The 24096-nt window shown below is 48.2% G+C and overlaps 1 protein-coding gene across 3 annotated transcripts in view; it reads left to right on the top strand.

Moving 5' to 3' along the window:
- Positions 1–1569: 1569 nt before the first annotated feature.
- WIPI2 (WD repeat domain, phosphoinositide interacting 2) overlaps positions 1570–24096 on the top strand; it is a 34734-nt gene continuing 12207 nt past the window's right edge. The window contains exons 1-7 of one of the 3 annotated variants that reach the window (XM_032605036.1): positions 1597–1847; positions 8470–8552; positions 14156–14212; positions 20863–21028; positions 22319–22415; positions 22810–22907; positions 23304–23396. In XM_032605036.1, the coding sequence (XP_032460927.1) occupies positions 22370–22415; positions 22810–22907; positions 23304–23396 (237 nt within the window). In that variant the 5' untranslated portion in view covers positions 1597–1847; positions 8470–8552; positions 14156–14212; positions 20863–21028; positions 22319–22369. Of the gene's footprint in view, positions 1848–8469; positions 8553–14155; positions 14213–20862; positions 21033–22318; positions 22416–22809; positions 22908–23303; positions 23397–24096 lie in introns of all 3 variants that reach the window. The other 2 variants (XM_032605033.1, XM_032605034.1) reach the window with 2 other exon arrangements.

Below are 24096 nucleotides of genomic sequence, written 5' to 3'. Positions count from 1 at the left end.
GGATCTTCCCACACCAGGGCTCGAACCTGTGTCCCCTGCATTGGCAGGCAGATTGATTCTTAACCACTGTGCCACCAGGGAAGCCCTGTGATTAGTACTTTTTAAAGTACCTGTTTAGATGACTTTGTTTACACCAGAGACATTAAGGCATTCTCCTGTGCTTTCTTCTAGCAGATTTATTGTTTTACCTTTCAACATTTAGGTCTACAATCCATCTCAAATGAATGCTTGAGTACCGTATGTGGTAGGAGGGTCTGCATATTTTATGGAAAAGACCATTCTTTCCTCAATGATTTTTTCTTTCTTTTTTATTTTTTTTTGGATTAAAAAAAATTTTTTTTCAGTCCAAGGTTTTTTTGTTCTGTTTTGTTTTTTGTTTTAAATTGAAGTATAGTTGATCTACTTTCCTCAGTGACTTTCAATGCATTCTTGACTCCGTGGCTAGAATTAACAAACTTGATCACACCATTCTGTATTTTCAATGGTGGCATATTGCTCTTGGTACAAAGATCAGTCTCTTGCCTAACATACCTTATTTTTTTAAGATTGTTTTTTTTTTTGGGGGGGGTTTGACCATTTTTAAAGTCTTTATTGAATTTGTTACAATACTGCTTCTGTTGTTTGTTTGTTTGGTTTTGGTTTTTTGGTCAGGAGGCAGGTGGGATCTTAGCTCCCCCGCCAGGGATGGAACCAGCACCCCCTGCACTGGAAGGTGAAGCCTTAGTCATTGGACCACCAGGGAAGTCCCTTACCTTAACACCCAGCCTAATCCGGACACCTCCTGTTTCTCAAGCCAAATCTTGTGTCATGTGTACCGTCCCACTCCAAGCTCAGACACACACCATAGAGTTCTTTGTCCAGGTCACACTGCCATCCATGGACCTTTGCCATACAGAACGCTTCCATTCCTGAGGTCGGTTACCTGCTACTCAAACTTCAGGCCTCATCTCCTCCAGGAAGCCTTCCTGGCTGCACAATCCCTGTCCCTTAAGTCTAGGTTAAGCGACCTCATTACGTGCTTTCATTGCACCCCGGCTTTGTAATTGTGTTTACCTCTCCCACTGTAACTTCGCTGAAGGAAAGTAGGAGGCCTGTTTAGCTCACATGGAAGGCACTCTCTAAATATTACTGAATGAATGACTATGTGTAAAACAGAATCCTCCCCAGAGACCCAAAACGCGTGGGCCTTGGAGAAACAACAGGGGTTCCATTCTCAGATCTAACACTTAGCAAATAAGTTAATATTTCTGAGCCTCAGTTCTCAAATTCATAAAATGGGAAATGCAACATTTCCTACAAAGCATTGCTATAAGCACCAAATAAGAACGCACGTATCTGGCACAATGACTAGCACGCGGCAGGCCCTTTTAATATTAATAAAAAGATGGGGGCGGGGGACACGGAACGCCTACTCTTTACAACGCGCATGCGCGGCCCATGACCCGCTGCAAGGCCAGCCCATCGCGCCCCCGCGCGTCCCCACGCGCGCGCGTGTTCGACCGGAACCTGGGGCCAGGCCGGAGGTGAAGGGGCGGACCTCCTCAGTACGCCTGCGCCGTGGGAGGCCGTGCGCCGAGGAGGCGGGGCCGCGCAGGCGCGCCTTGCGGCCCGGCTCTGGAGCATAAACAAGAGCGGGGTCGGGATGAGGCGGCTGTTGATGTCCGAGCGGCGAGTGGCGGCGAGCGGGGCTCGGCGCCGACCCTGAGCTCACCCCGACCTGCCCTCCCGCGCGCGCGCGAGCTCCGGGCCGGGCCCACCCGCCGCGCGCCCACCATGAACCTGGCGAGTCAGAGTGGCGAGGCTGGCGCTAGCCAGCTACTCTTCGCCAACTTCAACCAAGACGTCACGTAAGGACGGGCGTGGGCCGGGGTCGGAGCCGGGGGCCGCGGGGCGGGGGCCGGAGCCTGGGGGCCTGGGGCCGGGGAGGGCAGAGGCATCCTCGGGGCGGGCCCGGCGCGTGCTGGGAGGGAGGGGCGCCCCCTCTGGGGACCCTCCAGGCTCTGCCCTGGAGCTGCGATCTCTGAGCCGGGAAAGCGATGGAGGTAGGGGAGGTATTTTACCCAGCACGGGAAGGCTTTGTCTTTTCGGACCTCACTTCTCACAAGGTTGGGGCAGAACTTTGTGGCCTGACTTGTTGTCTCGGCCGCCTCTGGAGCGGTGGGGGTGGGTTTCTCCCTTATAACCCGCCTCCCTTATAACCCGCCTCCCTCTTGTACCTCAGCTCTCTTGCTCCAGTCTTTCCCCTCTTCAGCCCCTTCTCCTCATCTCTTCATCATCTTAGGGTCCCTTTGATTTCCTTTTCTTCCCGTCTCGCTGTTCTTTTTGACAGGTAATTTTGATGTCCTCCTCGAGCAAGAAACAAACTTAGCAGTAAACGTGGTCTCTGACCTGGGGAGAAACTGAGCCAAGGGGGATGTGACAGAACCCCTCCCCCCCCCCCCCAGAGGTCTTGGTGCTTCGGGGCATGGGCCATCCTTACAGGGGAAGAGAGTCCCATGATGCCAGCCCTTGTTTGTCCCAACCCATTTGGGTTTGAAGCCGATTCTTCGGAGGCTGTCTCCGGTGACGTGTGAGGTTACTAGATGAGTTTTCTGGAGAAGGAAGGATAAGTTGTGGGACTGGAAGGGAGGAAAGCCATCTTGGGAAGTGAGTAAGAGGAAGTGATGTAAGAGGGGAGGAGGAGTGGGTCATTGGCTTCGTACCAAAGTAGTAGGTTGAGTTGTTCCCGGCTGAATGGAATCAGCAAAGTAGAACATGACATCTTTTAAAAAACTAAAAGTCAGTTGTAGAACGGCAAGCCACCAAGTCAGTGGCGTGCAGTGGGTGCTCGGTAGCACCTTCCAAAGTTGGGGAAGTAGCACAGACAGCCCCACAGTGGGCCTCTGTTGGGACTTGGAAGGGAGCAGATCACCTCCTCCAACTACAGGGAGAGGAAACCGAAGTTGAGGAAGGTTCAGAGCAGAGCCTGGATCTTACCCTCATTTGACAGTGGAGTGGGGGCAGCTTTCCTGAATTGTCTTCCAGTGTCCTTTCCAATCTACCATGCTGTTGTTTCTACCTACAGAGTAGGATCTGGAGGACAGTGAATGTAGAAAGCAGACCGTAGCAATCTTTAAAGGTGAAAACTACTGAATACTAGCGTTCTGTATGACCAAAAGCCAATCCAACAAAAACAGTTTGGACCACCTGTTGCAGGAGATTATAACTGAGGTGGACTATGTTATACCAATCCAAGTAGGGAAGAGGACATTTCAAACCAACTGTGATTCCGTTTTTAAGGTCTTAGTATTTTGAGACCAGTAAGAATGGTAGCTTTATGGATTTTTATGTCTTGTATAAATTAGAGAATTTCCAAAACATTTTCTACCATTCTTTAAGTTTTTCATTGCTCATCATTTATATTGAAAGGAAATCAAATATGAGAAAACATTCTCTTTTGCTCTTATTTTAAATGGCATTCAAATACCACTTTCCCTATATAAGAGAAGTATGTCACTCTGGCCTGAAATAAGGTCTCTTTGTACTTGGAAATCATGCTTTCCCACTCCTCCATGAGTCCTGAAGTTATTAGTTTAAGACAAGATTTTTTTTTGCGGTACGCAGGCCTCTCACTGTTGTGGCCTCTCCCGCTGCGGAGCGCAGGCTCCGGACGCGCAGGCTCAGCGGCCATGGCTCACGGGCCCAGCCGCTCCGCGGCATGTGGGATCCTCCCGGACCGGGGCACGAACCCGTGTCCCCTGCATCGGCAGGCGGACTCTCAACCACTGCGCCACCAGGGAAGCGTCTCAAGACAAGATTTGTGTGTCATAATTTTGATTTGCTAAAGAGACCTTGATACAGTGTGAGCATAAATTGTAAGGAATAGTAAGTTAGGATTATACTAAAAGTTTATTGATTAAAGTGACTAATTTGTTTTAAATCTATACCTGAAAGAAATACAGAAGTTCTAGGGAGAGGCTTGACAGTTCACTCCTTTCCCTCCCTTGTCCATCTCCAGCATTTACTTTGATAGAGGAACACAGTTTTTCACAAAGCAAAGAATATTGGATTGACATTCACGGTATTCAGTGAGGGAATCTGGAAGCCGTTTCACTTAATAGAATATATATTCTACGTTATACAGTAATGCTTGAACAACAGTGTTCCTTTCATAACAAACTATATCTGTCCTTTCTGTTTTTCCTGGTAATATGGTTTCAAATACTGTAATATTTTTTTTCTGTGATTCTTATTCTAAAAGTGAACGTTTTATTTGGGGTTTTTTTGTTTTGTTTTTACCGTTTGTTTGTTTAACTAGAATTGGGAAAAAGGCATCAAGAAAAGCTGGTCCCCGTCGTCTTCTTCTTCTTCTTGGCTGGTTAGTTCCAATCCTGGTTTCTGAAAGTAACACTTTGGAAGGCTTATCTTGAGGAATTTTTGGTGTTTTGATATCGAAGTTAAGAAGCTAATAGAAGTGCAGAGTATCACTTGGATCTTCAACGGAAATATCAGGGGCTAAGTACTTGCAGGGGACCCCACGCAGCTTGTGGAAGTCATTGCTTGGGCAACGTCTACATCGTTTAGAAACTACATTTCTAAAAGAAATAGAATAAGGACAGGGACTTGACTTCTGAAGTCTTCTGTTTGTAGCATTGATGTTGTTAATGTCTAAAAGTTATGGGCACAGAGATGGTAAGGCATTGGTCTGAATTGATTGCTTTCTTGAACCGGGTTTCTTCTAAGGTTACAGCAACTGCCCTGGAAGGTCACTTCTCTCCTTTTCCCTCATCAGTAAATCGAGGGACTTGGAAGTAAGGATTCTTCCACCTTCAAGTTCTAGGTGGTTCTGCCTGCCGTGTGGAGGATGTGTTTTGAGGAAGCGGGGCAGTCACGGGGGAGGGTATTGTCCAGCGGCCGTGGCCAGTAGAAAGGAGACTGGTGAGCCGTCAGGGTTTGGTGTGACCCGTGGGACGTGCACGATGCACTTAAGGGAGAAGTTAAGGTCACTCCCAAGTCTCCAGCCTAGATTCTAGATGAGCAGTGACAGTACATTATGGGGGAAAGATCAGAGGGGGATTCAGTTTAGGGAGAAAGATGAACTCCGCTTTGGCTATCACTGAGTTTGAAAGGCCTTAGAGATGTCCAGGTGGAGGTCTGGGATGGCCGTGAGCTTGCTGAGTAGGGCCCCGGGGCCGGCCAGGTCTCAGCAGCAGTTCAGGTGGCTTCCTTTTTATGGGTGTGACTGTTTCCACTTCACCCTGTCCTCGAGTATGGCTCTTTGATGAAGATGATGAAAAGGGAAAATGTTAATGGGCTGATCATGCGTAAGTGGGTAAAAAAAAGGGAATTAAGAAAATGATTTTTTTTATTTTAAAATGTTTTTAACATTTATAAAATGTTTTCTTAAATTTTTTGTTTTTGTTTTTTAATGGAAATCACTGCCTTTTAAATACTGAGCAGTCAAGTTTAAATTCAGTGACAGAGACTTGCAGTTAAAGATGGTGGGTTAAACCCAAGCATTTATTTTGGCTCTCCCTCTCAGAACCCTAATAAAATGTCACAGTCAGTGAAATATCAAAAAGGTACTTAAAAAAGCTTAAACCCATAGAACGAGGAGACACTAGCAACAAAATTTTGGAAGCCAGCAAGTGGTAAAGGAAAGTGGATTCTCCATTGCTAGTGGGGAAAGCAGAGAACCAACCTACTGGAAACCACGGAATCCCCCAAAGGCTCAGGATGGGCGGTCTCAGGAGCTCTGCAGTGGAGCGGAGTCGCGTGTGGCGAAGATCCAGAAGGCTGGCCCAGAGTGTGTTGCAGAAGCAGTCACTGTTCCTGCCTGGTGAGGGACTTGGGCCTTGTCTCCAGAGGGTACGGCAGGGTCTCTGGATTTTGACACCACGCACAGTTGAAGGCAGGGGTATGGTAGTGAAGTGGGGGATTAAGTAAATATATGCTTTTTTCTGTTATTGCTGGGTTTTCCCTTTGTCAATAAAGGATCTCTTACCTTAAAAAAAAAAAAAAAAAAACCTTACCATATAAACACTTAGTGGGGAGTGAGATTATTTATTAGGGGAATCTCATGCTTATATGTTACTGTACTTCTCCCATTAGTATATCGTATGGTCAGGCAAATCATGAGATGTTATTAAAAGAAGAATCTCCAAAGAGGGGTGTGTGAACCTGACCATTGATATTCGAGATGTAAATATCAAACCTATTTGTATTTCATATCATCCTTTAAAAATGTCTGCCTTGGCTTCCCTGGTGGCGCAGTGGTTGAGAGTCCTACTGCCGATGCAGGGGACACGGGTTCGTGCCCCGGTCCGGGAAGATCCCACGTGCCGCGGAGCGGCTGGGCCCGTGAGCCATGGCCGCTGAGCCTGCACGTCCGGAGCCTGTGCTCCGCAACGGGAGAGGCCACAACAGCGAGAGGCCCGCGTACCGCAAAAAAAAAAAAAATGTCTGCCTTTATTGATAAAGTATATGCTCACTCTATACCACATGTACATATCAAAAAATACTTGGTGTATTTTTGCTTACATTTCCTACTGATTGGGGTGTGCAAGTAGGAAGCCATGCGATTAAAACTCTAGCAAAGGTATTTAATATCCAAAATCAGTTTCTGAATATCTGGAAGAACATCAGAGAGCTAATATTTGATCAGTTTTAACAAATTCTGCCCATTTGGAGCACAGCCAAAATCCTGGGTGTATCAAAATCCAGGTCCTCATTAATTAATTCAAGCTCACTAATTTTGCCTGTAGAAAAAGCCCTCTCTAAGCTTATTTTATATATGAAACTAATAAGCTTGGTGACTTGGTTTCCAAGTCGACAAATTTGAAAGAGGGAGGGGCTGTTAATGCTAGTAGGATGCGTGGGGAACAGTGACAACTGTCAGCAAAACAAAAGGTAGAGGGTATTTTATTACCCAGCCCAACGGACTGCCGCTGCTTAACTCCTTGTTAGGGTCTGAGAGGGTCACTTTGTCATGATAGTAAAGTTGTGTCACGATGTGAGTCCAGTCAAATGGTGAGGATTTGCCGTCCCATACAGAAAGCTGTATGAGGACGACTTTTATTTAAATCAGAAATGGTGGGATATAAGGTTTTGGGGCTTAAAATAGCAGCCCTTAGTTATCTGGAAAACATTTTCCTGAACATCAATTTTCCAGAAGTTATGAATTATTGAGATTCATAAACAATTATTTGTTTATGAATCATAAAACAATTATTTGGTTTTTTTTTTAGCTTTCTTGGATATTCTTGTGTTTTTGTTGGCCCCTTATTGCTTTTCAAAAAATGTACAGGCAACAATGCCTAATTACTTCATTGATGTGATTAATTCAATATAGTGAAGCATTTTTGTAGAGAAAAATTATATAGACTGGTAGGAGTTCCATTTCTGTTTATACTTTAGGATGAACCATTTGCAATTTCAATGTTTAGTAGTGCCTATAGCAGCTCTGTTCTTGGAATGTATTTCCTCTGCTTAAGTGTGAAAGAGGTTGGAAATCTCAAGTTTCTAATAGATGAAATGGTCATTAAAATAGCCCTAATTTTTTATCTTGGCGTACACATACTCATCATATGAAATGTCAGTCTTCATTATTTCTAGGCTTCTGGTTTACCTTGTGTTTCCACTTGTTCTCCCAGACATTAAATACCAGAATGATGCCAGGATCTGATTCTTCGCATGTCCCACCACTTCTTGCTTTATTCTCTATCCTCTCTGTTTCCGAAAGCCGTGCTTGCTTCCTTTTACTCCCCCTCTCGGTCAGTTACATCCTGGACAGTAGTAACCTTCTATGAGGAAACACTTCGTTTAGCGGCACAGCTCTCCTGCGCTAGGGATCTGGAGAGCTCAGAGTTCCCTCCAAGCCTCTTAGCAAAAGCAGCAGTGTTGGGTGATGAATATGGAACCTTACACACAGGCCGGCTGTGTTACGTAGTCTTGCCATTCCAGGCTCTGAGTGAGCTCTTTCCACCCTACTGCTGAGCCATAGCATAACGTAAGTGACTGAGCTGCATTCGTTACGGCCTTAACTGCAGTACAGAAAGACACCATCATCCACCAAAGTTGTAAATATCTTTAATATTTACAGTGTTATCCTAACTTTTGGACTCTCCCATACACCAGGCATGTACATCAGATCACCTGAGAAACCACACTGTGTTTTGAGGGGATCATTAATTTAGGGCTGATTGCTTTTATTTGTATGTCAGACTTATCTTTAAAGTTTTATGGATTTTCAATAAGAACATTGTCTATCTTTATTTTATTGACATTCACCTTTTCCTGGCTGTGAGGTGTGGCATCTTCCGCGCCACTCTTTTCTGCTCTGCCACCACTCACCTGGTACAAACTACGTGAACTTATTTGTGCTAATTATGGGTAGAGATGATGGTGACTGTTTGGTAACATGGAGCTAGTTTGTGCGTTATCACTGCCTACACGTATCAGCTCTTATTTCTGAATTTGGCTTTTTTGCAGGTCTCTAGCTGTTGGTAGTAAATCCGGTTATAAATTTTTCTCCCTTTCTTCTGTGGATAAACTGGAACAGATCTATGAATGCAGTAAGTGTTTGCTTTATTTTTCCCCCTTCTTAAAATAGACAAGTTATACTTGAATTAGGTTGCATTCTTAAATTCACACATTATGGTTAAAATCCAAATACCCCTTGACCAATAATCTTCTCTCACCTTAGTCTTACTGAGAGGTGATGGCTATGACTGAACAATTACGTGTTCCCCCAGATCTTTCTCTGTGCATTTGCATACTTATAAATGTACATGTAGAAATACTTTATGGGTTGCCATTTCCAATACATGATACCATACTAAATGCATTATTCTGTAATTTCTCCCCTTTTTAAATGCCATTTAAACCACTTAGATTTCTGTCATAGAGGGCTTCCAGAATTTGAAAAGTTTACATCCCCCTAGGAGTGATTTATTTTCTCCATTTGGCATTTTATGGTGTTTGAGTGGCTGTGTGTCAGATACCTGTGGGGTTGCAGGAGGGCCGTGAGCTTCGATACCTTGCTAAGTCACCTGCTGTGACTTTACATAGATCGCTTCATGGACCTCAGTTTCTTTGTTTTTCGTGTGTGTGTGTGTGTGTGTGTGTGTGTGTGTGTGAGAGAGAGAGAGAGAGAGAGAGTACTTGCTGAATAAATAGTAAGTAGTAGGTACAGACCCTCCCCCAGTGAGAATAGGATGGAAAGCTTTGACTCTCTGCACATACATCTTTTTTTTTCATTGCTATAGTTGTAAGAAGCAGTACAGATCCCTGTACCCTTCTCCCAGTTTCCCCCGGTGGTAACGTTTCACAGAAGTGCAGTACAGTATCACAGCCGGGAAGGCTACATGGATATAGTCCAGCCTGTGTGTGTGAAGTTCTGTACAGTCTGAACACCCATCTAGCTTCCTGTGTCCACCACAATGAAGACACTGGGCCGTCTGACACCGCAGGGTCCTTCCTGTTGCCCTTGTACCCACACCTGCCTCCCCTCCCCCACTGCCACCCCACCGTCCCTAATCCCTGGCAGCCACTGATCTGCTCTCTGGTTCCAGAATATTGTCTTTTCGCAAATGTTACATAAATGGAAGTATGTAACCTTTTGAGATTGGCTGTTTTCGCTCAGCATCTTTCCCTGGAAGTTCACCCAAGTTGCCAGGTGTCAGTAGCGCCGTCGTTTCTGTTGCTAAAGCTGGTTCCACGTGCGGATGCAGCCCAGCTGTTTGACCCTCACCCAGCAAAGCACATCTGGGCTGATTCCAGATTTGGGCTGTTAAAAATATAGCTGCTGTGTATGGGGTTTTGGGTGGATGTAACTTTCCACTTCTGGGATTAATGTCTAAGTGTGATTGCTGGGTTGTATGTGTGGTGTTTTGTCTTTGTCTTTTTTTTTTTTTTTTTTTTTTTGCACGCAGGCCCCTCACTGCTGTGGCCTCTCCCGTTGCGGAGCACAGGCTCTGGACGTGCAGGCTCAGCGGCCGTGGCTCACGGGCCCAGCCGCTCCGCGGCATGTGGGATCTTCCCGGACCGGGGCACGAACCCGTGTCCCCTGCATTGGCAGGCGGACTCTCAACCACTGCGCCACCAGGGAAGCCCTGTCTTTGTCTTTTTTAAGTGCTGAACTGTTTTACAGGGTGGCTGTACCATTTTACATCCCCACCAGTAATGTATGAGTGAGCCAGTTCCTCAGAATCCTTGCCAGCATTTGGTGTTACCAGTGTTTTTTCCGTTAGCCGTTCTTATGGCTGTGTGCAGTGCTATCTCGTGGTTTTACTCTGTAATTCCCTAATGGCTAATGATGTTGAACAGTTTTTCATGTGCTTGTTTGCCATTCTCTTCAGTGAAATGTCTGTTCATGTTCTGGCCCACTTTTTAATTGGATTACTTGGAGTTTTTTAATGTTGAGTTTTGAAAGTTCTTTATATATTCTAGATACTAGTCCTTTGTCATATGCGTGGTTTGTAAGTATTTTCTCTGTACATAATGATAGCCCTGAAGCCTGCCTGTGGCGTGATCTAATTAAGAATTCTTGTTACGGAGGATTGTAATTAGTCATGCAGGGTTATGGATTCAAGGAGAGACCTAATATTTATCATTTTAATTGTCTACGTGAGCATGCAGTTTGGGGGAATTGAGTTTTCTCCTTATTAATGATGCCAGCATCTCCTTCCCGAATGTTCCACTCTTATCAACTTTGCTTTCACTGTGGTTTGGTGTTCCATTTTGGAATTCTCCTTTGCCTGTTAATATCTCTTAAGAAGGGGGAGTTTCAGTGAGTTGATATGAAGAGACATCTCATATTCATTTCTGGTTCCACTCATTCCGTAAACGTTCGTTGAGGACCTGCTATGTGCCAGCCCTGTTCTGGCTGTGGAGACACAGTGGTCACAAAGTTTCTGCTCTCATGACACTTATGTTTAAATGGAGGCAGACAAAGAACAAGGAAATACATTTGTGTCGGTTGTTAGGCTGGGGACACAGTGTGGAGCGAACACACATGTAAATACCGCCCCCCACCCTTCCTGCATTAACATAGGTGAGGACCCAGGAGAAACGTCCTTTCTTTGTGCCCAGTACTTGCAGTTGCAGAGTTCTGTGGCCCACTGGGGCTCGGAGGCTCGCCAGGCTCCCTCCAGGCCTTGGCCTCCCCTCTCCAGGTCCGCCCTCTGGTGTCCCTCACCTCCATCAGCAGATGGTGTCTGACATTCCCCAACAAGCCCGCTGTTTGTTGCTGCCCCTGAAGGCCAGCACCCGGGCCCTTTACGGGGAGATGGCTGGAAGCGGGATTCTTACAGTACGTGTCCCTAACTCACGGCTCCTGCCTTAGGTTTTACTCCTCTTTTGTCCTCACACTTGCCTCCTGGTGCTTACTAAATCTTCTAAAAAGCCTTTCTCCTAGTGTGTAGCTGGAAGGCGTGATCGGGGTGGTAAAGTCGCTCTGAACTGGAGTGCTTGTCGCTTATCTCAGGAGGCGCTTCTGGAATCCCCAGATGGGCAGCCTTCACTTGATCGCACATAGGATTGTTTCCTGTAGGGAATTCCTTCAAAGAAGGGTCTGCCTGATCTCTGGAGACAGGATTCCGTCGGGCTTTTATGAATGACTGAAACATTTATTAAATCTACATGCCCATGAGCACCTGAATCGTGCTGTTAAATTGTTGCTGTCGTGATTAGGGTCGACTGGTTTGACAGCCACAGAATGGAGACCCAGTGCTTAGACAAGGTATCGGAATACCAAAACCTTGTCTTGATACCTTCTCAGTTTGAATCAGTTCAGTGACTAATTTGTTTCCTTGAAGTTTATCAAGTGGGTTTTGGTGCCTCATTTTTCAGAAGGTTTTTTGTTTGTTTGTTTTTTTTGTGGTACGCAGGCCTCTCACTGCTGTGGCCTCTCCCTTTGAGAAACACAGGCTCCGGACGCGCAGGCCCAGCGGCCACGGCTCATGGGCCCAGCCGCTCCGCAGCGTGTGGGATCCTCCCGGACTGGGGCACGAACCCGCGTCCCCTGCATCAGCAGGCGGACTCCCAACCTCTGCGCCACCAGGGCAGCCCTTCAGAAGCTTTTGGTGGGACACATTGTGATGCCTTGATGGCATCATGCAAGAGTGGGTGTTTACTGGCCAGCATGTTGAGGTGTATATAGATTTCTGTGTTGTTCTTAGTGAGCTTCGGCCCTTAAAATAGGTGGGAGTGGACGGAGAGCTCTTTCAGGGTTAGCACGTGACACTGAAGCTGCGGAATTCTCTTGCCCCTAGAACATCATTAAGTAGATAGAAGAACGTCTCTTAGAAAACAGGTTAGCTACTGAGTTAAGATCACGTTCCGGTATTTTCCTACATGTACATTCTGGCAGAGTGGTACTTAGCGCCTCCACGCTCAGCCCAGCTCAGGTGGCTCGGCCCCCTCGTGCCTCTTGACTGTCCCTTGTAACGTCAGGTCTTTGCTGTCGGTCACCACTGCCGGAACAGAAAGAATGAGCCAGAGCTGCTCTTGGGAGAAGCAAGATGGACAGCTATTTGTTCTGTTTCGTTTACTTAAACAAAAAACCTTTGCCCAGCAGCATTGGAAGATTTTTGTTTTCCAACTCTCTGTATTATAGTTTCAAACTTAAGGAAAGTAGCGGGAACTCCCACGTGCGCTTTGCCCCCCTGTGTGTGCCCTGCATTCTCTTTCCCTCTCTATGTGTCCTTCTAAATTTATTTGAAGGTATGTAAAGTGCAAATATGTGGTCTCTCTTCCCTGAAACATTACTGAAACGAAATCCTACCCTGTTAGGCAATATAAATAAAGGTTGTCGTTTTATTACTTGTAAAATATCACAGAAGTTCAGAAGGAAAAGTTGGCCTTTTCAGATTCTACATCGTGTATCATCTTTGCATTTTATGCTTCTGAGCTGGGAAATCATACCTCACAAAGCATTAGTTCTGAAACTCAGCATAAGCAGGCTGGCCGACTAGGTTCTGATTCGGCAGACCTTGCACTGGCTGGAACATTCACCTCCGTGAGATTTACACTAATGGATCTTCCAGGGGAGAAATCCAGTCGCCTCTCTTCTTGTGACCGTTCACGTGCGTCTCTTCAGAGCCCCGGGCAGAGCCCCGCATCCGCCGACACGCCTGGTTGCAGGGTGTGCTGTGTTAGTTCATGGCTTTGTCCCTCCCCTCTTCCCACCACGGGAAGTTTTATCATCGCCAGCTCTGAACAGCACCAGCAGAAGCAAAACAACATTCTTTTTTTTTTTATTTTTGGCTGTGTTGGGTCTTCGTTGCTGCGTGCGGGCTTTCTCTAGCTGCAGCGAGCGGGGGCTGCTCTTCGCAGTGGTGCGTGGGCTTCTCATTGCGGTGGCCTCTCTTGTTGCACAACACGGGCTCTAGGCGTGCGGGCTTCAGTAGTTGTGGCACACGGGCTCAGTAGTTGTGGCTCGCGGGCTCTAGAGCGCAGGCTGTAGTTGTGGTGCACGGGCCTAGTTGCTCCGCGGCATGTGGGATCTTCCCGGACTGGGGCTGGAACCCGTGTGCCCTGCATTGGCAGGCGGATTCTTAACCACTGCGCCACCAAGGAAGTCCCAACAACATTCTTTCCTAAATGAAGTCGTTTCTTAAATTTTGGATAGGCACTCTCTAGGAAGAAAGTGTGGCAGAAACTGTGGCCAAGGCCACATCGAAGGGCCGTGGAAGCAAAGGCCTTAGGCACTGGAGGCCACTGGGGTTTGCGCTCAGCCTTTCTCCGTGGTCACCCTGCGTGCCGACCGCCCTGCGTCTTTTCACTTGGGCACCCTGCTCCTCAGTTACCAGCCCGATTCCTGTGCGCTGGTATTTCACGGGAGGGCTGAGCTGTGCATGCCTCAGTTCAGTGGAAACTGGCGGCTCTGGGTCTGTGGGTTCTGCGGATGCTTGTTTGTAAAGGTTCTCTGGGGAGTGAGGTGTAGCGTAACGACGTGAAAGAGCTGGAAACGATGCAGCAGAAGAATAACAAACCGAAACCACTGGCAACGTGTCAAAGTAGGTTGCTTTAGGAAGGTGTATTCCTGAAAAGACCTAAGCACGTTGCTTCCTAGGGCTTGAAGGGTCTCTGAGGTGAATCCCGTTGGTGGTTTTTTACTTAAGTAGTGACAAAAATGCGGTAACTGGGGTGACCGGCAGTTATCTACCTTTTGCAGGCAGCCTCAGCTGTTTTCTGGTTCCTGTCTCCTTTGGACATCTGATGGAAGTTGCAGGTATTTCCCAGAGAAAACCCAATATTTAGTGTATGATTTGGGCAGTTTGAGAGAACCCTGGAAGCCTGTGTGTGCTCCCGGGTCCAGGGCCGCGTGGTCTTGGAGGGGATCACGGTGAAGGGCCCTCTATCACTCACGAGCTCGTAGGAGCACAGCTTGATGTTTCAGGACCCTGCTGCCCTGTCCTTCGTACATCAGATCTCAATATAGTGGCCAGAATTCAAATTTACTCAGTTGTCTGCCTGTGTGGGTTATTTTTTTTTAATAGCTTTTTTGAGATGTAATTTGGACGCCGTAAAAATCAGCTGCTTAAAGTGTACAATTCAGTGGGTTCCAGTATATTTACTGAGTTTGCAGCCTACCTTAAGCTAATTTTAAAACATTTGAGAGCCCCTCAGTCCATTAGCAGGGCGACTGCGTCCCACCCCCACCCCCTCAGCCCTTGGCCACCACTAACCTCCTTTCTCCCGCTGTCCATTCGCTGCTCTGGACGTTTCAGATAAATGGAGTCACGGGTGACCGGCTTCCTTCACCTGGAGTGTTCTCAGGGTTCACCCATGTTGGAGCATGGATGAGCACTTCCTTTCTTTTTGCTGCTCATTGGTATTACAGGGTGTGGACATTCCATGTGTTGTCAGTGGACACTTGGGTTGTTTCCCCTTTCTGGCTGTCGTAAATAGAGCTGCTGTGCACGTTTGTGTGATCGTGTGGACGTGTGTTTTCATTTCTCTTTGAGTAGATAGGTACCGTAGGAGTGGAATTGCTGGTAGTCATTTGCGGCTTTTTTCTTGATTTGCTTTTTTCCCCCTTTGCCTGCCCTTCTGTTGGATTATTTGTCTCTTACAGACTTAAAGCACATTAGCCATTGGCTGTGGGTTGCTCATATTCTTCCGGGTTGTTTGCTCTCTAACCTTGCTTGTGGTCTCCTTGCCATTCTGCCGTCTTGGCTTCCTGTGTATTCAGATGCATCCATCTCTGCTCGTAAGGCTTCTGAGTACTAGGGAGGCTCCCCCTGTTCCGGGGGTGCATGAACAGTCTCTCACGTCATCTTCTGGTTCTTTGGGTTTGTGTTTTATGTTAAATACTTGTCTACTTGCAATTGATTTTGATGTAAGAAATTTTCCACTTTACTCATGAGCTGGAAAAGACATTTTTCCTATGTCTTGATCTATTTAGAGGGGTTACTGAAGTATTTAGGGGTGAAATGTCAAGATGCTGAGCCTCTCTTTGAAACTTCAGCAAAGAGAAAGATAGCTGAAGCTAAATGGTAGAGGATAACATTTGTGAAATCCAGGTGACGCAGGTCTGTGGAGGTTCATCATAATGTTCTCTTCTATGAATGTTTGCCGCTAAAAACAGCTTTGCTGCCTCCGCACCACACTTCCCCTGTTGTTAAAATTCTAAAAGGAGTCTCTTCTGCTTGTTTTCATTAAAGTTTAAAAAAAGAAATTTCAAACTTATAGTTGGATGGCAACACCCTAAACCCATTTCCTCTACTTTCTCTACACCTGGTTTAAGCAAATGAACGATACATCCCTTTTCTTTTTCCACCATTTTATGAACGGAAATTTTCAAACACCCAGAAAAGTTGAAAGTATTTTACAGCCAGTACCCGTGTACCCAGCATTTAGTCTATTGTTAGCACTTTACCACACTTACCCATCTCTCCGTCCATCCGTCCATCTATCCATCCATCCTATTTTTTGTGTCTGTGTTTCTAAGTACCTTGCAGACATCAGTACACATTCCCTGAAATACCATACCGTGAATATTAGTTACTAGCGTTGTTTTCATTTTTTCCTTTTGAGGTAATATTTACATACAGTGGAATGCACAGATCTTAAGTCAACATTCTGTGTTCTGACAAATGCACAGACATCTGTGTAACCTGAACTATCAAGGTTTACCATCACTCCAGAAAGTTCCCTCATACCCCTTCCCCCATCACTCCCAGCTCCCTTCCACCTGCCAAGAGGCAAGGAGTTAGTTTCGCCTGTTCTGCATCATATAAATGCAGCATATGCCCTCTTAGTAAGGTTTCTTTTGCTCAGAGGAATGTTTTTGAGGTTTGTCCATATTGTTGCATCTCCGTTGTCCAATATATGAATGTACTACTGACTGTATGTTCATTCTCCTATTGAGGGGGATCTGGGCTTTTTCCAGTTTTTAGCTATTACTTATTTATTACGAATAAAGCTGCTGTGAACATTCTTGTAGAAATTTTTTTGTGGACACATGTTTTCATTTGTCTTAGGTAAATAGGAGTGGAACCTGTGTTTCGTTTTACAGGAAGCTCTCAGGTCCTCCTAGTGGCTGTCTGTTGTGCGTTTCCACCAGTGCTGTGTGACAGTCTGGTGGCTCTGCGTTCTCACCAGCATTTGGCGATATCGGGCTTTTTCATTTTGGGCGTTCTGATGTGTGTCTAATGATATCTCGTTGTGGTTTTAGTTTAAGTTCCCCCGATGGCTAATGATGTTGGACACATTGATGTCCTTGTTGGCCCTCTGTGTATCTTTTGTGAAATATCTGTTCAGCTCTTTCGTCCCTTTTAAAATTTGATTGTTCTGCCTTTTTATTGTCAAGGTGTCAGAGTTCTTTAGATATTCTGGATACCAGACCTCTGTCACATTCGTTTTGTAAATATTTTTTCCCAGTCTGTGGCTTGACTTGTCTTTTGAGCAAATATTTTGAATTTTGATGAAGTCTGATTTATTTTTTTCATTTATGATTTTTGCCTTTTCTGTCCTTTCTAAGAAACCTTTGCCTACTGTCAAGTCATGAAGATCTTTTCCTATGTTTTCGTTGAAAGCTTTATAGTTTCAGCTTTTATGTTTAGCTCAGTGGTTCCTTCTCAGACTAATTCTGGTGTGTGGTATGAGCTATGAGTCACCTTAAGCTTCTCCCTAGGAATTCCTGCTCCACCATTTGTCGAAAAGATTTTTCTTCCGTCACTGAATTGCTTTGGTGCCTAAAAACAGTCCTATAAGTGTGTGTCTGTTCCTGCTCTTTATTCTCTTCTGTTGGTCTGCTTATTAGCCTTTATGTCGGATACATACTGTCTTGTTTCCTGTCACTTTGTTTGTATACTGAGGTTTAAAGTCACATGATGTGTGAGCCCTTCAGCTTTGTTCTTTTCCAAGACAGCCTCGGATATTCTAGATCCTTTGCCTTTCTGACTTTAAAATCAGCTTGTCAGTGGCTACAAAAAAAAGTCCGCTGGGATTGTGATTGTGGTTGCATTGGACCTAGATGTCAGTTGGGTGAGAATTGGTATCTTAACATATAATGTGGAGTACTCCGGTCTGTGAACGTGGTATATCTCTCCATTTATGAAGATCTTCTTTAATTTCTCTTAGTAATACTCTGTGGGTTTGGGTATGGAGGTCTTACATCTTTTGTTAAACTGCGTCCTCATGTTTTGGTTTTTGAGAGTGTTGTAAGTGGAATCTCTTCGTTTTCCTTCCCAGTTGCTGGCTAAGAGTGTATAGAAGTATGGCTGATTCTTGTGTTCTAACCTCGTGTGCTGTGACTTGGCTAAATGCATTCATTACTTTTAATAGGTGCTTAGCAGAGGCCATGAGCTTGCAGAGTAGTAGTTTGCTGTCTTCCTTTCTGGTCCGTGTGCCTTTGATGTCTTCTTCTTGCCTGTGGCCATCTGTCAGCTTCCAGTCCAGAGTGAGGAGAGGGGCGGCCCTGCCCTGTTTCCGGTCTTAAAAGGAAGAGTTCAGTATTAAGTCCGCCATGAAGTGTGGTGCTAGCTGTGACATTTTTCACAGAAGTCCTTTATTGATGGAAGAAGTTTCCTCTGATCCTTAGGTCTCTGAGTTTTTACTGTGAACAGGCAGTGGGTTTTCTCGTGCTGCTTCTGCATCTCTTGCGTTGATACAATTTTCCTCCGCTTGAATTTTAGCTGATTACCGCGGCCTCAGCGGGAGACTGGCAGTGCCTGCTGCTGACCCGACATTTTTCTAGTAACTGTTTGCTTACCCTGGGAGGTGATTGTTCATGCTGTCCTCCCTCATTAAACCTCCCACCTCTGTGCCCCTCAGAGCTGATAACCGCTCGCATGCCTCAAGGAGAAACGGCTGCTTTCAGCGTGGAACTCCCTGGTTTCCTCCCTCAGAGGACCGCCCCCCTCACCCCGATCTGTGCCATCTTCTCATCTCCCTCCTTTCAAATGGGGAAAAGGGGGGTACCTGTCTATTGAAACCAGTCCTGCTGGGTCTCATGCCTTCCAGTTTCTCAGACGTCATCCTGTCTCTACTGCATTGTCTGTCTCTCCATCGGTGCCTCTAGTTGCTCATTTATCTCAAGACAGGCACTTTCTCTGGCCATACGTGTCCCGCACGTGACCATCCATCCCTCCCCCGTCTCTGCATCTCCTCGTTACGCAGCGCCTGCTGTCAGCTGCAGAGTTCTCTGTCCACTTCCCCGCTCACCTCCCTTTCACATTTTGTTCTGCCTCCCCATCAGAATCTGTCGGGGTCTCCGGATGGCGTCCGTGTTGCCACATTCAGTGTGCCAGCCAGCGTCAGACCCGATAGGGGGCAGTGTGCCCAGGCAGACACACTCCTGTCCTTGGAAACTGGGCCTGGGCGGGGGTGGGAGGGTCACCACTGCTGAGCCAGCCTCCGGGTTCCCAGGGATGACAGGACAGCACTGCGTGAGAAGTACAGGGTGCGATCCATCAGGGCCGTGTGCCTCCAAACCGTCGTCAGATCTTGAGGAGAGAGTGAGGTGACTCGGAGGTGGGAGCCTGAAGGGTGAGACGCCGGGCAGGATGGGCCTGAGCCTCGTGGGAGCAAGCGTGGCTGTGGAGACGGCCCTCCCTGCCCTTCCCAGCCACGGGCCCAGCCCCTCCCAGCCGCGGGCCCAGCCCCTCCCTGCCACGGGCCCTGCACGGGAGAAGGTGAGGATCTGGGCCCAGGGGAGGTTATCTTTACTGCACATCGTTGCCGTTCTGGGTGGAGGTTGGTCTCTCCCGAGTCGAGTCGGCCTGATGTTGGAACGCTGCCTGTGCAGGTGCTGGCCTCGAATCAGCCGATGAAAACAGGCCGAGGCCGCGTCCCCTGTGCTGGAGGTCACGCGTGATTGTGCCCTTCAGTCCAGGGTCAGATCCTGGAAGGCGTTGGCAGCTCCCCTGAGATGCTGCGGGGCAGACAAGCTTCAGGCTTGTGTGGTTCTTTTTGAAGGAAGGTTAGTTTGTAGCTGCAGGCAAGAGAAGTGATTCTCATTTGTGTAAAAGCAGCTGTGATTAAATTACCGTAAAGAGCTTGGAATCCTGCACTTGATCTTATTGCCTATTCCAGTCTATGTAATAGCGGTACCTTAATTTTTTTCCACAGCTATGAGTTGCGCCACTTTGGATATAACTCTTGGCTGACACCCAGTAGTTGGGCCCTGCGCTGAGCGCGTTGGCTGCCAATCCCGTGTTGAGATGACTGACAGCACGCACTTCCCTAGAACAGTTTGTGTCTTTCTGCGGGGACCTGTAGAGCTCACTTGCTCACTGTAGTAGTTTGGTTTTGAAACTAACCCACGTGTGTTTTTAAGTTACACCGTTAAGGTCAGCGACAGCTGAGTGGAAGGAGCACTTTCGAGTAGCCGTGCACTTGGTCTGGTGTGCGGACTTTCACAGGCGCGTTCCTGTTCACGGTGGAGCTGCTCTCGAGGCTCCGGCTAGTCCGGCCTCCCAGGTCCCCTGGGCTCTGATCCATCTGGGTGTCTCTGTTCTCTGTGCTCCGCTCAGCTCCCGACAGAGTGTGGCCGCAGATCATTGTTAGGGTGGTGAACGGGTCTGTGCTTAACCCCGGCTCGGCGGTACTTGCCGTAGCTCAGGTCGAGACAGGCTGCGCGTGAAAGTCATCTATATTCTTGGCTCTGAGCTCTTCTTGCATTCCAGAATTCTCTTTGCCCCTCCGTCTGAACTTGCCCCAGGCAATTGCCAATGAAACCAAGGCGGGGGTGGGGGGGGGAGTAAGGAGAGAGTGTGGGCATGGGGGCCTCCCAGGGAGATGGGGGTGAAGTAACAGCCGCGCAGGGTCCACCGTGTCTGTTCTTGTCTGTGCGGGCTGCTGTACACACAGTTCATAACCCACCGCCTTCTGAGCTGGGGTGCGGAGCAGGGAGCGACGGGGATCGAGGGCTGACTGCGTGCTGGAGTCTGTAAGTCCCTCCTCACACTAGGGTAGCCGTGAGCCCCGTTTACAGGCAGGAAAGCAAGCTCTCCAGAGATGCAGTCATTCAGGGAACGCTTGGGGGCCCGTCGTATGTCAGGTACAGTTGTAAGTGCCGGGGTTACAGCTGTGAGCCCGAAAATGAGGCCTCCGTCTGGGCGGGGCTCACGTTCCAGTGAGTTTAGGGAGCAGCCAGGGAGCAGATGAAGGCGGTTCTGGGTGACCCCCCGGGGGGGAAGTGACAGGGTGCCACGTGTGGAAAGGGGGGGCTTCTGAGGAGTGGGTCCTCCTTGCGGAGTGCAGCGCGACCTGCCGGCGGCTTGTCCAGGCCTCATAAGCAGCAAGCTTGACCTGCTCTCTTGGCCCCAGAGCTCGCAGTGGGGAGCCCACCCGTAGACACGTGTTTGCACACACGAGCGCGTTGCGCCTGTTGACAGGGATACACACAGATGTGGGGTTTTTTCCTCCTTTCAGCTGACACTGAAGATGTGTGCATCGTGGAAAGGTTGTTCTCAAGCAGCTTGGTGGCCATCGTTAGCCTCAAAGCCCCCAGGAAGCTGAAGGTTTGCCACTTTAAGAAGGGGACCGAGATCTGCAACTACAGCTACTCCAACACCATCCTGGCTGTGAAGCTGAACAGGCAGGTGGGCTGCGCTCTCACCCCACTCAGCTGCCGGGGCCTCTGGCCTGTGTCTCCGAGTTCTCAGTGGCGCCCCTCGGGCACAGCCGACCGTCCCCAGGCGGCGTTTCTGGTCCCTCTGGCCATGCTTCTGCTCACCTGACCCCCGACCTGGACTCAACTCTGTTTTCTCGTCTCGGCAATTTTGCTCAGATAGCCCCATTCCTGACGACTCCCTGGCCTCTGCCGTTTGCTTTACTCATCCCTCAAGACATGAACCTTCTTTTGCTTTTTATAAATGTTACTTTTTTAAAAAATCTGTGAGCATCTTTATCTTTTTTTTTTTTTTTTTTTTTTTGCCACCTCTTGTGGCTTGCAGGATCTTTGTTCCCCTGACCGGGGACTGAACCCGGTCCCTGGCAGTTGAAAGCACCGTGTCCTAACCACTGGACGGCCAGGGAATTCCATATCCCTTTAACTGTTAATTTAACTTTTAAGATGAAGGATTTATTACTTTTTTGTGTCTCTCCCAAAACCCACAAGAATGTCTGGCCCGGAGTGTAGACCTGGTGGCTGGCCCTTGAGTTTATTCCATGAGGTGGTCACATGGCTTTGGCTTAAAAAGTACAGCCTTGTCCTTAAGGGCTGTCACCACGTTCTGTCAACAACCAGTTGTTCTGTGCAGGGAATGCTTGTTACGTGGCCTCGGGTGGCCCACGCGTGACTAAAGTGGACACCCCTGACATGGTTGAAACTGGGTCTGTTGACAGAAAGGTTGGTTAAAATGGTAAATTACAAAGTGTAACACGTTGGACTTGTCATCCCCTTGGTGCATCAGCTACACATCCTTCTTCCTGAAAATGGAGCGAGAACTTTGACACCTGCAAAATAGTCTGGGTGTAGAATTTTACACTTTTTTAAAAGCCCTAGTTTTTACTTTCATCCTGCCGTGCCTCATTCAGCATCGGCTTTGGAAACCTTCACCAAACCTGTCCCAGGCTCTAGACCTGGTTTTCGCGAGGGGAGGGCCGAGAGCGCAACAAAAGCAAACCATGTTTTTCTTAACTGGAGACTAGTTTCTATAAGGTTGAATTGAATCGTGCAGTTAGAAGTCCTGGTAGAGCCGGCGGAAGCAGTTGTGGGTACAGACGCCACCCTGGGCGAGCGGGGACTGTGCCATGAGCACGCAGTGCAAGGGTTCCGGAAGGGACACAGCGTCTTAGTGCGGGAGTCCGCTAACTGGAGGTCGGGAGTGAGCGTCATACTGGCTCTGCCTTACGTTTGGTTTTCCGTGTCTCGTGTCCCTTGCAGAGGCTGATCGTGTGCCTGGAGGAGTCTCTGTATATACACAACATCCGGGACATGAAGGTGCTGCACACCATCCGGGAGACGCCCCCAAACCCCGCAGGCGAGTGCGTGGGGACCAGACGGCTCTGCCTTCCCAGGGCTGGCAGCGAGAGAGATTTCCTGCTCCTTTTAGGTCCCACAGATTTTAAACGTACTGTTCTTAAAGCAAGCTACCGTCCCTCTGGCTCTGGTCTTGTGACCACATAAACTGTTGGTTCGGTCAGCCTCCAATTTTGAGGTTTCTACCCAGTTCCAACCGAAGGGCTTTAGTCTGTTTTTACCGTCCTGCTGTCACCTACAGTGGCGGTTTGGGGCGTGTGGAACTTAAAACCCAGTGATACGACGACCAAGGTCGCCTCAGGGCTCCCCTTGATTTCTGAGTTCTTGCTAAGTGACGAGTTCTGGTGACACTTGGAGGATCTGACCCGCGTTTGTTCCTCGTGTGTTGCTCGCAGGCCTGTGTGCGCTGTCCATCAACAACGACAACTGTTACCTGGCGTATCCAGGCAGCGCGACCATCGGGGAGGTGCAGGTCTTCGACACCATCAACCTGGTGAGGGTCTTTGGTCCTTGGAGAGCTCTTTACAACACCCCTTCTTCCTAAAAGGAGGGCCAAGGAGGCTCTGCCCTCCTCGTTTCCTGGGCATGGTTTGCACTGCCACCCTCTCCGTCACCGAGCAGGCTCGAGTCATCCTGCCTCCGGACGTGTTCCTGTCCCCACAGTGCTGCACGCCTAGCGGCACAAGTGCTGGAAGCAATGGAGAAAACCGTAAAACTCCACGGAGACATTGCTTTGCTTATTTTTAAAAGGTTTTGAGCAGCATTTCCTTGGAGCCCTCACCCCTGGTTAATAGGGGGATTTGGCGTCTGTGTTAACCGTGCTGGTAGTAACAGCCGGTGGGCAGCGCAGGGCATGGCGGTCATGGTGTCACTTTACCCTTCCTTCCAGAGAGCTGCAAACATGATCCCGGCTCACGACAGCCCTTTAGCCGCACTGGCCTTCGACGCCAGCGGAACCAAGCTCGCCACTGCTTCCGAGAAGGTAAGGCTGCTGCAGCCCGTGGAAAACTGGGTCACCTCTGTTCACACAGTTAGTTTGCTAACCAGCAAAGCAGTTTTGTACCAGCTAGCTCACATCTAGGCACAGTCCACGGCCTGGAGGGCGGGTGCGGGGAGAGACAAGGCAGGGCTCCACGGCCGCGCTCGCCTCGGTGGAGCACGTGTCACGGCTGTACGCGTTCAGCTGTCATTTACTTAGCCATCCTTCTGGGATGGTTTCGTATTTCCAGTATTTCAGCTGTATTGATATATATTTATAGTAGTAACTTTTTTTTTTTTTTTTTTTTTGCGGTACGCGGGCCTCTCACTGTCGTGGCCTCTCCCGTTGCGGAGCACAGGCTCCGGACGCGCAGGCTCAGCGGCCACGGCTCACGGGCCCAGCCGCTCAGCGGCATGTGGGATCTTCCCGGACCGGGGCACGAAGCCGCGTCCCCAGCATTGGCAGGCGGACTCTCAACCACTGCGCCACCAGGGAAGCCCTGTAGTAGTAATTTGAATGTAGATAGTGTATGTAAGTCTTACGTATAAACTTTTCATGGTCACCTCTAAACATTAACATGAGTTTCCAGTGAGAAGGATTTTGGGGTAAGAGGACGTCGCCCTTTTTAAGCTCCCTGCACGGAGGACAAAATGGCTTGGACATCCCTTCCGTTTGCCCCCTTCTCTTGGCCCCGTGACCCTGG

Source organism: Phocoena sinus, chromosome 15 (genome assembly GCF_008692025.1).
Source record: "Phocoena sinus isolate mPhoSin1 chromosome 15, mPhoSin1.pri, whole genome shotgun sequence".
Lineage (NCBI taxonomy): Eukaryota > Metazoa > Chordata > Mammalia > Artiodactyla > Phocoenidae > Phocoena > Phocoena sinus.
Note: the sequence above shows the minus strand (reverse complement) of the source record. Positions and strands in the feature narration are given on the sequence as shown.